The sequence below is a fragment of the Pistacia vera genome, unplaced genomic scaffold (assembly GCF_008641045.1).
Source record: "Pistacia vera cultivar Batoury unplaced genomic scaffold, PisVer_v2 Contig246, whole genome shotgun sequence".
NCBI lineage: Eukaryota > Viridiplantae > Streptophyta > Magnoliopsida > Sapindales > Anacardiaceae > Pistacia > Pistacia vera.
In genome coordinates, this window is record NW_022196053.1 from 1,331,811 (window position 1) to 1,346,325 (window position 14,515).

Sequence of the window (14,515 nt, forward strand, 5' to 3'; positions counted from 1 at the left end):
TTCGGAAGAACCTCTTTCAATTGGAAAGTGATTTTTAGCATCCATGAAATTGATCAGTAGTTCCCATTACTAAATACACCTCTACTATATATATTTTTTTTTAAAAGAAATATCTTTAAAACCCATTTAATACTTAAAATAACCATCTAAATTAGGATTTTTGTTTACACTCTTTTTTCCCAATTTTAATTTAATTAAGATTTTTGCTTACACCACTTTTCCTCAATTTCAAACTTATTTAGTTTAGATTCATCTCGTTGTATGATTATTTCACCGTAGCTTTAGTAATATGTTTTTATCAAATAAAGAAATACTTGAAATAAAAAAAAAAAAAAGTTATATTGATTTAGAAGATTTAGAGTTAGGGTGGTTTATTATTAGAGATTAAAGTAAGAATTAAAAGAAAAATATATAATAGAGTGTCATGGTATTTATAAATTATTACGTCATTTTTAATCATTTTCATTGAGGTTAAAATTGTAAAAACAAAAAATATTTAAAAGTGGCGATTATTGATCAATTTGACGGGGGCTAAAAATCACTTTCCCTTTCAATTGGTTTTAGGTGTGTAATTAGAGGTATGTCAGGGTGTATTTAGTATCAAACTAAGGGCTTGTTATAAGATGTTTCTTACGCCACTGCCCGTTCATCATATAAAGCTGGCCCGTTAATCCAATCTCAAGCCTATATATTGAATCTGCGCATGTCCATTCACCCCCCAAAAACTCCAAATTGGTTATAGCACACAATTACATTTTTATTACTGAAAGAAATACAAAAGAGGTTGGAAATTTAGCATATACAATATACATAGCTAATTTTATTGCATTATTTATTATTCGTCCAATGCATCTTACAAACTAGAAACATCAAGATCAAATTGGTCCTAAATATTGTACAAATGATCATTAGTATGACGAAAGCATTTTCTCATTCAAGGTCATGCCACGCTCGATTATTCAATAACGTGAAATCTGTTTATTCAATAAGACATAACGTATTACACTTGAATCATAAGGGAGAAAACTCTACGATTTGTTCTTGTAATATGCGGCCTCACGGAGCCGCTTCTCTTCTGAGAGCAGTTTTGCGAACCTATAAAACAGTGAGAAAAAAGCTGTTAAAATCTTAATTGAATAAAACATCAAATGGATAGTCTTAATTACCTTTTAAGAGCCTCTTCGTTAGTCTCATTTTCTACGGGCTCCGATTTTCCTGTCTCCAAATTCACTCTTGAAACGGGTTTTTTTAACAATTCTTCTGCAACTTTTGACAGATTGTTCAAATTTTTTACGGTAGAGATATCCACAGAAGATAAATCTCCTTTTAGTGTATCGTCCTAGAAATTTCTCATTTAAATTAGAATTTGAACATGAGATTGTAGCAAGGTGATAATCTTTTTCAGTTCTAATATGGTGAACATATACAAAAGCTAGCTAGTATATATATACCTGGATCCGGAGATATCTTTTTTCATTTTCTAGGGATTTAAAAATCACAGAAATGAGAAGATCTGCTATATCAGCGCTCGCTTGAGTGAATACATTTACTAATGGCGTGGACTGGCTACTGGTTAACCACCCAAATATACCCCACTGAGCTGCTTTCTTGGCACTGTACTTCTCTTCAACTTTTGGTGCGCCTGTTCCAATGGATATCACCAGAAGTCGTCCATAATCTGCTGCCTTTATTGAAGAAAAACCAGGATTGCCTCGATGGATCTCTTTTGTTACTTCACCAATAGCAAGTAAGGTCTATAAAAAAACTTAGGAATTAGATAAAAAGATTGTTTTATTTAAATAAAAATATTAAATCAAATCCATTTTAAATAGCTGTATGCAAACCAAATTTGTATTTACCGGATTATTAGCAGCCATACCGCCATCGATAAGATTGAATTTTCTCACTTCTCCGTTGGAGTTATTGGTTTCAAAGTAATGGGCAGGGAAATAAGTGGGAGCAGCTGAAGTTCCAATACATATATCTGAGAGTAAAGCATTCAGGCTAGGCTTCTTCTTTGTCTAAAAAGGAAAAAAATGAGAGAATAACATTCATTCAGTTAAAATGAACCGTGTGAAATATGAAATACTGATTTTATCTGAAAAAGGACAGAAATATCAACGAACTTATTTGAAACCTCAAAAGATGAGAAAATTGTTGGTTGGAGTTCTTTGATGTCAAAAGTTGGGATGACAACATTAGTTAATGTCTCGTGCAATCTCTTGTTTCCTAGTTTTCCCTTGAGAAGGCTATGGAGATACTTGCCATCATATCTTGGTCCAAAAATTGTTTTGCTCTCTCTTAAAGCATAGCCAAATAGACAGTACCTGTAGTTTAAACAGGATAAAGTATTGTGTAAGTAGTACATAAAATTGACAAGCTTTTAATTATGCTAGTTAAATGTTGATCTAGAATTTATTAAATGATTGTTACCTGTTTTGAGGAAAAATTTTAGGGCCATTTTCGAAATAAAAGGCCTTGATATCTTTGGCTGCATACATAGGGCGGTTTTCTTCATTTGGTGCTGTTAACATGGTAGTTACGAGGCCTCCTGTACTTGCCCCTGCATTCACATCAAAATAATCTGCTATTCTCGCCTCCTTGCCATCCAATTTCTGCACAATACATGAAAAAAAAATATAAATAAACTATACATATCATTCAGAGCTAAGTAGAATGAAATTCCTATTTACGAGACAGCATACACCATTAAAAACGTCTGATGATCAAGAGAATAACATGGGCCATTTTGTTATTATATTTATTGACGGAAGGTGTAGGTCACGGTAGTTGACTTTAAGGAAAACAGAATGATATTTTGAGTTAAAACATTGAAATGATAATAACATTGATAGCATGCGACTCATGCCAGTACATATATATAAAAATATAACCTGTAACTCAGACTCTAGAAAGGCAAGAATAATTCCCGGAATAATCCCTCTTATTCCACCTCCGTCGATACTGAGAACTGTAATGAGGTTTCCATGAGTTGGAGGTTTCATGGAAAATTTTGATTTTTCCATAATGTAATGAGAAAGAGTTGGGTGTGCTTAAGTCTTGAAAATCCAGCAATTTATAAACCACTTCTTCAAGCTTATCAAGTCTTGGTTACTCCTTGCTAAGGTATGTATGGACACTATGTACCATGTGGTAAAGATCATGACTGGAGTTGACACAAAACTTAGTGGTATTTCATTTAATGGATCTCGATGTGTGCACAAAATGATCATTATAGCTAGTGGGTTACATTATAACTGATGAAGATGTGCATTAATTCCCAGGAGTGGCAATATTCTTGCATGCTTTAGCCAAAAATATGGGAGAAATGTAGTTGAGCTCCTGGAGAATTGTAGGTAGGAGAATTAGTTGAAGCAAAGCAATAATTCTAAATGGAAATCTGATAGCTTTTGTCTTGCAAATGGACTTAATAAATCATTCATATGAGTGAATACCTTACCCGTGTGGAAGTGGGTTAAATATCTAGTGATATTTGTTCATGCTTTGTGCGTTTTATGAGTGACGAAATATGAGCGTCATAATTGTGGCTAATCACTAAGATTACCACTTTATTATGATTGACAATCACCTAAAATCACTCAATCGATTATTTCTCTGATTGAGTGTAATTACATTATTTTTGTTTCTTTATTATATAGCTAAATTTTTGTATAAATAGGTTATATATTCACATATCAAAATAATTCAATACGATTCAATTGAATTCATCTAAAGATATCCATGTGGCATACTCCTACCATTTAGTTGTCTCTCTTGTACATGGTATCAGAGTTTCCAAGTTGAATCAGAAATGTTGGTGATTATGTCACAGTTTAAGCTTTGGTTGTTTGTCATTGGAAAATCTAACCGAGTATCTGTTTAAATTGTAGGGATAGAAAGAGAGGCTAACAAGCGAAAGTTGATCCAACATGGAAGCTCTACTACCATGTCATAATTGAGAGATGGACTTTGATACCATGTCAGAATTGAGAGGACAAAAGAGGTAATTAAAAAGAGTCAGAGTAAGTATGCCCAGTGGATATCTTTGAGAAGACAAGAGAGACAATTGAAGAGAGTTAAAGTATGTCCAAGAGATATCTTTGAGAGGGAAGAATTATACTCAATTAAATTGAATTGTTTGTATTGAGTTGTTGTGAATTGTATATGAATATACCTATTTATACAAAAAGTGTGATAACTATTTAAGATAAAAAAATATTACTATAATGATTCAATCTCTATAATAAAGAAAAAAGAATAATATTTAAAATATAATAGGAATAAAAATAATGTCACGTATTCACGTGCCAACAGTGGGAAAATGTGCTTGCAATCAAGAATAATATCCTTTGTACATTCACATCAATATTCAATAATTTAATTACTTTCTAATCTCATCAACAGAGCAGACGATCCATGCAATTAATTAAGTTTGTAAGTATTGATTAAGACAAATGGCAAACTAATATCTTTTTGTTATTGATGGTTGATAGCGTGATATAATGATAATGTAATTTCTCTCCTATCAAAACATTTGTTTGTGTTATTGTCACTTGTTAACTTTCCCTTTTAACCATGATTAAGAATGTAAGATGTTTTATTATCTTGCTGTTTTTATTTGAGTTTCATGGATTAACGTAAAATACTGGGAAATACAAAATAGAATTGCCAAGTCAAGGATTTTTCCAAAGCACAACCCAATGAAGTATGACAGCAAGCATGATGCGGATTCTAATGCTATATATATGTGTGTGTGTGTAACTTCTTCTAATAGAGAATAAGCTTGGAATGAAATGACACACTTTCTTTGTTAATAAGAAGTTTTGTATATATAAAATATTGAGGTGAGATAATATCTCAGGACTAATTCAAATATATTTTAATATTTACACTTTGATTAATAACTCAACTACTTAAGACCAAGTTAGTGTTAATCATAAAGAGATCTCTGATGATCTCTATCATCTTCCTCAGTTAATCATGTAAGTCAAATTAGTTTGTGGTATTTAAGCATCAAAATCTATTCCTGCAACTGCATGCATTTTTATGTCACAATTATATAATACTATTATTCTAAATTAGATGATCAAGTTTACAATATGGATTTAATAACGCAACAAAAGTCCGCTCGGTTACACGCTTATAGAAGTCAATGTTCAACAATAATATTAATGTTGATTATTTTAGATAGAAATAAAGAATTAAATATTGTGATTTCTACTTTATATATAGGAGACTACTAAATGATTGATCGAATCTTGATATGCTTTCTCTTCTACTGTGCAGTTGCTCATATGTATATGCTTTTATCTGCAACAAATCAAGTTACAACTTCCTTGTTGGTTTTCGGTGATTTGGTCTCTCGAAGTCTCCTCTCTTCAGAAAGTAGTTTTGCAAATCTGGGTAGAATATAATTTGTTAGTATGGATAATGCATTGAAAAAAAAACAATAATAATAAAGAAATTAATCAAACCCAAATTATATGCAGCTGACTAAAAGATGTCGTTCTTTTTCTGATCATACTTTCTCAGAGCCTCCGCGTTAGTTCCACCACTTGTAACTGGTTCAGACAATCCCGTCTCAAAGTTCACCCTGGAAACTGGTTTCTTCAATAGCCTTTCACTTATTTGCACAAGCTTATCCAAGTTTTCCTCTGTGGCAATGTCGATTGAAGAATCTTTTCTATTCATTGTATCATCCTGATATAGTGTTAATTAAAAAGTTTAGTGATCATGCATCTCAGTAGATTCAAAAGCTTAATATATAGAAAGGAATCAAATTAGCTGGGTTTATATATATATATATATAAACGTACTTGAATTCTGAGATAGTTTTTTTCAGAATGAAGTGCTCGGAACACCACAGAAATATGGAAATCAACCATAGCAGCGCTTGCTTGAGTGAACACATCCACTAATGGAACAGAACCACCATGAAGTAGCCAACCCAGTGTACCCCATTTGGCTGCCTTTTCGGCGTTGTATTTGTGCTCTATCGTTGGTGAGCCAGTGCCTATTGAGATCACTAGAAAGCGGCCATAGTCCATGGGCTTAATTGGGAAGAAATCAGGATTTTCATCAAATATTTGTTTGGTCACTTGGGTTATTGCTACTAAAGCCTGTAATTTTGTGCCAACAATTAAAACTTAGCTGTGGGTTATAATAATTTTATTTTTTTTGTTTATTTTCACAAAGTACTTCCACAGAAATTACCATGCAACATACCGGATTGTTTGCAGCTACACCACCATCAATAAGATGAAAATCTCGAATGGTTCCCTCATGATTTTTGTTCTCAAAATAGTGAGAAGGAAGGTATGTTGGGGCTGCTGAAGTGCTGATGCATATGTCAGCCAGCGAAGCATCCAAATACGGAGATCTTTTAAGCTGTACATATAAGATAGATTTCTAACCAAAACTTTTCCGAAATGGAATCTCAAGTACTTTTCATCATTAATTATAGAACGCTGAACTGAAGAAGCTCTAGAGAGAGTGGGTAAAGAGAGATATATACCTCATAAGTAGAGAAAATGGTTGGCTGCAAACGCTTGATATCAAAAGTTGGAATCACAACATGGCTCAGGGTGTTATGCAATTTAGTTTCTCCTAGTTTATCCCTTACCAACCAGTTGAAGTATTTCCCGTCATATTTGGGTCCTGTAAATGATCTCAACATCTTTCTAATTGACCCCCATATACCCCTGCAATTAAACAAACTAATGAGTTATAATCTAGACTAAGTTAAGTGTAATAGCATGGCAATATTTTCATTATTTATGTGAAGCTATAACAAAAAAGAAAAGAAAGACTAGCAGTTACAAGATTACCTCTCCTGGGGAAGATTTTTGGGCAGTGGTCGAGATAAAATTGTTTGATATCCTTGGCAGCGAATAGATCGATTATTTTCATTTGGAGCTGTCAGCATGGCAGTTATAAGGCCACCGGTGCTGGTCCCTGCAATCAATCAAAGTAGTCTGCAAGTCTGGCATCTTCGCCATCCAGCTCCTGCGTTCACAGAATTTATGCCAAATTGTAGTTAGTGTTCCTCTAGTTCTGAATCGATCTCAGATACAGTCACAAATGTATATATGCACACTCCGACTAGCATGGTTAAGGTCCATATAATTCCTATCTCTTTATTATAATGAGATTAATCTTTTTGTACAGTTTACATGAATGCTTGATCATTAAGTAGTTATATCATTGAGAAACTACCATAGCATATTTTATGATGGCAAATAAATAGCCTATTATGAGTAAATAAAATAGGTCCATATTAGTACTGAAGTGATCTACGTATAAAAACTGTAGAAGTAGTGTTGTATGTATATTCATGGATACGCATGATTCAACGAAAACCTGAAGTGGATTCAAGGAAAGCAATTATAGTAGCAGGGATAATCCCTCTTACACCACCACCACGATACTGAGAATAGTGATCAAATTCCCATAAGTTGGGGCCTGGATGGGAAGAGGGAAGATGTTATTCTGTGCATCTCAAAACTTGTAATGAAATAGCTAATATATCTCAGTAATAAGACAACTAAAGGTGAAGAAGATACACTAAAATTGAAGTTAATTTGATGGAACATTTTGATCAATCAACAAGCTATTTATAGGATTCATTTACTGTTCAATCGATTAAGAGGTATTTACATGTTTTAATTTCTTAAGACACAGAATTTTCTTGCGTGAGAATTGTTCATAACTCTTCCATGCATGCCCATGCACAACTTATAAAGCTTGATAAGTATGCCTGCGTTAAAATCACAGAAACGTGTGTAATCTTAAGTATGGGGATAAGCCATGAATCACATCATTTTAATTTCTATCTCATTACTTATAAAATTATATACATTGTGTGTCTGACATCATTGCTTTACTAGATGAATATACTAATGATGTAATATAACAATTTAATAGAAATGCTTTTTTCACTAGAACTCTTTTTCATTGTCTTAGCTTAACCTACAAGTGCGTGAGGGGCACGATTCATTTTCATTAGATTTGCAAGGTAATGGAGCCGCCGAATCATGAAAACTGGCCTAAACAACGCATGGCCGTACACTGATTGGTTAAATTTTTAGTGTAGAGGCACGGACAATATTTCTTTGGGACTGATGAGCTGTTAAAAATTTAGGTTTCTTTTCTCTTAAAAGAAAATTTGTGCATGGTGTTAATCTTGAGTTTTTTATTCACTGATCCTCAGAAGCGCAACATAAAAACCGCCACTTTCACGTAAACTGGTTGACTACAGTCAGTATAACTTTTCGTGTAATTAAAGTAATTTATTACTATAAAAAATATTATAATTTAATAGGGATATAAAAACATAAATTACTGATTTGATTTCTTATTTTAATTAAGATTTCAATTTATTAGTCATTCTTGCAATTAGACAAGAAAATAAAAAAAAAATCATAAAAATGATAATACAAAAATACAAAACGTTTCGTATTAAAAAGCTCTTAACATATTTTGAGAAGCTGAAAATATTTTAGTTTCAACAAGAAGGTATACATACTAATGAGTTATTATGTACTTATAAGTAAAAAGATGTGTTAGCAACTCTAAAACATAAATCATTATCTCAAACAACTTTAAATAAATATTTTATTTTATCTTAAACTTTTAATGTAACATAATTTTTTTATTTTTTTTGGCAATACACATATAATTATTATTATAGGCAACTTTCTTAAGACAAGAATTAGAAAAATTATAACTTATTATGATATGAAGTTTATTCTTATTTATAACTATCTTAAGTGGGACTAGAAATTTTTATGATTGTATGGGTTAAAAATCATATTAGGCCTAACGAGATCCAATAACGAAATAATTATATTACAGTCCAGTGTCTTAACCCAATTTCGGTTTGGCCTCCACGTAAATTCACTTTGTGAACTAACCACTCTATGAGTTAGGCTATCCTACAAGTTAAGCTAAATTATGTTTCAACCCATTAGCCCACAACAGTCCTAAAATAGGAATCAAAATCCTATCTACTTTCCACTTCAGTCAAGATCCAAGATTTTGCTCGAATTGGTAGGCTTGATCCACTTCAATCAATCAATTCCCTAATTGAGTGTAATTACATTATTGTGATTGCCAATCACCCAAAATCACTCAATCAGTCAATTCTCTGATTGAGTGTAATTACATTAATTATTTTGTTTCCCTATTGTATAGCTAAACTTTTGTATAAATAGGTGATGTATTCACAATTTAAATTAATTCAATACGATACAATTGAATTCATCTAAAGATATCTTTCAGGCATACTCCAACCTTTTAGTTGTCTCTCTTGCCTTTCAAAGATATCTCTCGAGCATACTCTGACTCTATTCAAATTGTCTCTCTTGTCCTCTCAATTTTGACATAGTATCAGAGCTACCCTCTCAATTATGACATGGAGCTTCCAAGTTGAATAAAAAATGTTGGTGATTATGTAGAGCTTGAGCTTTGGTTGTTTGCCATTGGAAAATCCAACTAAGTATCTGTTTGAATTGTAAGGACAGAAAGAGAGGCTAACTGAGCGAAAGCTGATTCAACCTAGAAACTCTAATACCATATCAGAATTGAGAGAGAATAGGGCAAGAGAGACAATTGAAAAGAGTCAGAGTATGTCCGAAAGATATCTTTGACAGAGAAGAAATGCATCTAATTGAATTGAAATGAATTATTTTTATTGAGTTGTTATGAATTGTATGTGAATACACAATTTATTTATACAAAAAGTGTAATAAAAAATATTATAATAATGATGCAATCTCTGCAATTAAAAAAAAATAATAATATCTAAAATTCAATAAGAATCACATTATTCTCATTCCATATTCACATGTCAACAATGAGGAAATGTGCTTGCAATCAAGAATAATATCCTTTGGACATTCACATCAACTGTCAATAATTTAATTACTTTCTATTTCTTATCTCATCAACAGACGATCCATGTAATTAACTAAGTTTGTAAGTACTAATTAAGAAAAATGGCAAACTGTTATCTTTTTTGTTATTGATTATTGATAACGTGACATAATGATAATTTAATTTCTCTCCTCATACAATTTTTTTGTTTTATTCACTTTTTAACTTTTCCCTTTTAACCATGATTAAGAATGTAAGACGAAGTTCTAACCTGGATGGCCGGTACTTGTCAAATATTTCTGCTGTAAGAATTTGATATCCAAATTATTATCATTTATTATCTTTTTGGTTTTATTTTACTTTCATTGGAAATGCAAAATAGAATTGTCAAGTCAAGGATTAATTTTCCAAAGCACAACCAATGAAGTTTGAAAGCATGCATGACGTCGATTCTAATGTCATCTTTTACAATTCTGTGGTCACCACTTACTAAGGCTCATACTTATATTCTTTCCAGTTTTAATATTCATTGATTTTTTTTAAGTAAAATTAGTTTGAAGTATTTTAAGCATCAAAATCTATTCCTGCAATTCGTGCAACTTTATGCATTTTTATGCGATGTGGATTATTTTTAAATTAATTAAATAACCATGAATTTTCATCGTTTAAACATATCACTTAAGAGATAAGTTTATAAATAAGTTTACATCGTTTATATTGTTTAAATGAATTGTCATTTAGTAAAGAGTTTCAAGCTTCATGGTTATTTAATTACTTTCAAACTTGAAATGGTATTTTAATTAAATTTTTCAATTTTATGTCACAATTATATAATACTATTATTCTAAATTATAAGTCCTATTATTCAAATTACCTATCAAGTTTACAGTAGGAATCTGATAACACAACAAAAACCTGCTCAATTATACGCTTATAGAAGTCAATGTTCGAAAATAATATTAATGTTGATTATTTTATATAGAAATAAAGAATTACATATTGTGATTTCTACTTTATGTATAGGAGACTACTGAATAATTAATCGAATCTTGATATGCTTTCTCCTCTAGCGTGCAGTTGCTCAATTATATGTATATGATTTTATCTGCAACAAATCAAGTTACAAATTCCTTGTTGGTTTTTGGTGATTTGGTCTCTCGGAGTCTCCTCTCTCAGAAAGTAGTTTTGCAAATCTGTAGAATATAATTTGTTAGTATGGTAATACATTGAAAAACAAAATAATATGAAGAAATTAATCAACCCAAATTATATGCAGCTGACTAAAAGATGTAGTTCTTTTCTGATCAACTTTCTCAGAGCCTCCGCGGTAGTTCCACCATTTTCAATTGGTTCAGACAATCCGTCTTAAATTCACCCTAGAAACCGGTTTCTTCAATAGCCTTTCACTATTTGCACAAGCTTGTCCAAGTTTTCCTTTGTGGCAATGTCGACTGAAGAATCTTTTCATTCATTGATCATCCTGATATAGTGTCAAGTAAAAAGTTTAGTGATAAGCATCTCAGTAGATTCAAAAGCTAATATAATTAAAGAAAGGAATCAAATTAGCTGGGATTTATATATATATAAACGTACTTGAATTCTGAGATAGTTTTTCAGAATGAAGTGCTCGGAACACCACAGAAATGGAAATCAACCATAGCGCTTGCTGAGTGAACACATCCACCAAGGAACAGAACCACCATGAAGTAACCAACCCAATGTACCCATTGGCTGCTTCGGGTTGTATTTGTGCTCTATCGTTGGTGAGCCAGTGCCTATTGAGATCACTAGAAGCGGCCATAGTCCATGGTTAATTGGGAAGAAATCAGGATTTTCATCAAATATTTTTGGGTCACTGGGTTATGCTACTAAAGCCGTAATTTTGTGCCAACAATTAAAACTTAGCTGTGGGTTATAATAATTTATTTTTTTTGTTTATTTCACAAAGTACTTCCACAGAAATTACCATGCAACATACCGGATTGTTTGCAGCACACCACATCAAGATGAAAATCTCGAAGGTTTCATGATCTTTGTTCTCAAATAGTGAGAAGGAAGGTATGTTGGGGCTGCTGAAGTGCTGATGCATTGTCAGCCAGCGAAGCATCCAAATACGGAGATCTTTTAACTGTAATATAAGTAGATTTCTAACCAAAACTTTCCGAAATGGAATTCAAACTTTCATCATTAATTATAGAACGCTGAACTGAAGAAGCTTAGAGAGAGTGGGTAAAGAGGATATATACCTCATAAGTAGAGAAAATGGGTGGCTGCAAACGCTTGATATCAAAAGTTGGAATCACAACATGGCTCAGGGTGTTATGCAATTTAGTTTTCCTAGTTTATCCTTACCAACCAGTGAAGTATTTCCGTCATATTTGGGTCCTGTAAATGACTCAACATCTTTCTAATTGACCCCCATTACCCCTGCAATTAAACAAGACTAGTAATCTAGAATGCAAATAATATACTTATAGACTAAGTTAAGTGTTAGCATGGCAATATTTTCATTATTTATGTGAAGTATAACAAAAAAGAAGAAAGAAACTACAGTTACAAGATTACCTCTCTTGGGGGAAGATTTTTGGGCAGTGGTCGAGATAAAATTGTTTGTATCCTTGGAGCAAATAGAGGTCGATTATTTTCATTTGGAGCTGTCAGCATGGCAGTTATAAGGCCACCGGTGCTGGTCCCTGCAATCAAAACAAAGTAGTCTGCAAGTCTGGCATCTTCGCCATCCAAGCCTGCGTTCACAGAATTTATGCCCAATTGTAGTTAGTGTTCTCTAAGTTTGAATCGATCTCATACAGTCACAAAATGTATATATGCACACTCCGACATAGCATGGTTAAGGTCCATATATAATTCCTATCTAGTATTTTAATTGAGATTAATCTTTCTGTACAGTTACATGAATGCTTGATCATTAAGTAGTTGATCTCTGAGAAACTAACCCTAGCATATTTTATGATGGCAAATAAATAGCCTATTATGAGTAAAAAATAGGTCAATATATAAGTACGAAAGTGATCACGTATAAAAAGTGTTGACAGAGAGTGTTGTATGGATATTCATGGATACCGCTGATTCAACAAAACCTGAAGTTGTGATTCAAGGAACAATTATAGTAGCAGGGATAATCCTCTACACCCACCAGCGATCACCTGAGGAATAGTGATCAAATTCCCATAAGTTGGGGCCTGGATGGGAAGAAGGGAAGATGGTATTCTGTGCATCTCAAAACTTGTAAAGAAAATATAGCTAATAAATCTAGTAATAAGGAACAACTACTCAAGGTGAAGAAGATACACTAAAATCTGAAGTTAATTTGATGGAACATTTTGATCAATCAACAAGCTATTTATAGGATGCATTTGCTGTTCAACTGATTAAGAGGTATACGAATAAAAGACGACTGCATATACAGCTTGTGTGAACATCCTTTCTAATCGCTTCTAGAAACATGTAAGTTAGTTGCAATTTTGATATCCATAACTAACCATATTTTATGTATAGTATAACTGAAAACAGGAAGGTGATATTGTTTTTTATAATGTTTCTTCTTATGAAAATTAAGTTACTTACATGCTCTTCTTATTGTATCTCCTATTGATACTTGTTGCATCATGCCTCCATTGCAAAACAATAAAAGCAACCATTAATTCATGTTGCATGACATGAACGTTAGCTTGCTCAACAAGTAAATGAGCTCATTTTTTTTTATCACTTAAACAACCAAATCGGCATTTCTCAATTAATCAATCCAAATACAACTGGCAACAAGTTCAATTACAATGTTCAAGATCAAGGGTGCACTTATGTTAGGGGATGCTTCAAAGCAAACATTTGTTGTTAGGATTTTTGCCTAATTTAGATACGTTTGTCAATATATGAACTTATGATTTATGATTCACGGAGATTTTGAGGATTAAGATTTGATGAGTTAAAGATAGTTTTAATTGTGTATCTTAAAAGATATATATGGGATAATATTAATATATCTATTAAAAATGTATTTTATTATAATTAACCATTAAGTAGCTAATTAGTATGCAACAAATACAACAGTGGAATTAGGCAAACTTGAAGATATAGGAGTCGAACAAGGTACGAAGCCCATGGTTAGTGAAGCAAAATACTGTTCCTTGAAAGGAGCCACCTTGTATGGGCCTAAGAGCCCAAAAAAGTATTAATTAAGTTTCGGCTAAATTTTAAAAAAAAAAAAAAAAAAAAATTGTCTTGGAAGGTTCGCATCTTCTCCGAGAAAATTCTATTTGGTAGACGGTCCTTAACGGTCTGTGAAAATTCTTACCTCCCGTACAAATCGCGAAATTTCCTCCCGCCATAGTCTCCTTGCAATCTTTTACTTGAACCCAACACGAAACCAGAATATCAAGCACCCTCGTTTCATCAATTTCTACCGACATAAAGAATGCTCCGTCTCTGTATGATACACCGCCGTTACTATCGGTTACATCTCCGTCGCCACATCTCTTCTTCCTCTAATAACAACATCGAACCTCCTAATAATCTAAAAAATCCCCAACATACCCTCAACTACACCACCACCACCACGCTCACACAAATTATTCAGAATTATCTTTCTCCTCTCTCCAACGCTAATGCTTCCTCACTCTCTCGA

General features: G+C 32.6%; 1 protein-coding gene and 1 pseudogene across 1 annotated transcript; both read right to left on the bottom strand.

The window, feature by feature from the left end:
* Nucleotides 1-751: 751 nt before the first annotated feature.
* LOC116131952 (patatin-like protein 2) lies at nucleotides 752-3,077 on the bottom strand. Its single transcript, XM_031417630.1, has 7 exons — nucleotides 2,895-3,077; nucleotides 2,434-2,615; nucleotides 2,138-2,327; nucleotides 1,860-2,021; nucleotides 1,452-1,754; nucleotides 1,167-1,339; nucleotides 752-1,095 (listed from the first exon to the last, which is right to left on the bottom strand). The coding sequence occupies exons 1-7, from the start codon at nucleotides 3,024-3,026 to the stop codon at nucleotides 1,029-1,031; spliced, it is 1,209 nt and encodes a 402-aa protein (XP_031273490.1). The 5' UTR covers nucleotides 3,027-3,077; the 3' UTR covers nucleotides 752-1,028.
* Nucleotides 3,078-5,105: 2,028 nt separating this feature from the next.
* On the bottom strand, nucleotides 5,106-13,109 carry LOC116131921 (annotated as a pseudogene).
* Between the last annotated feature and the right edge of the window lie 1,406 nt (nucleotides 13,110-14,515).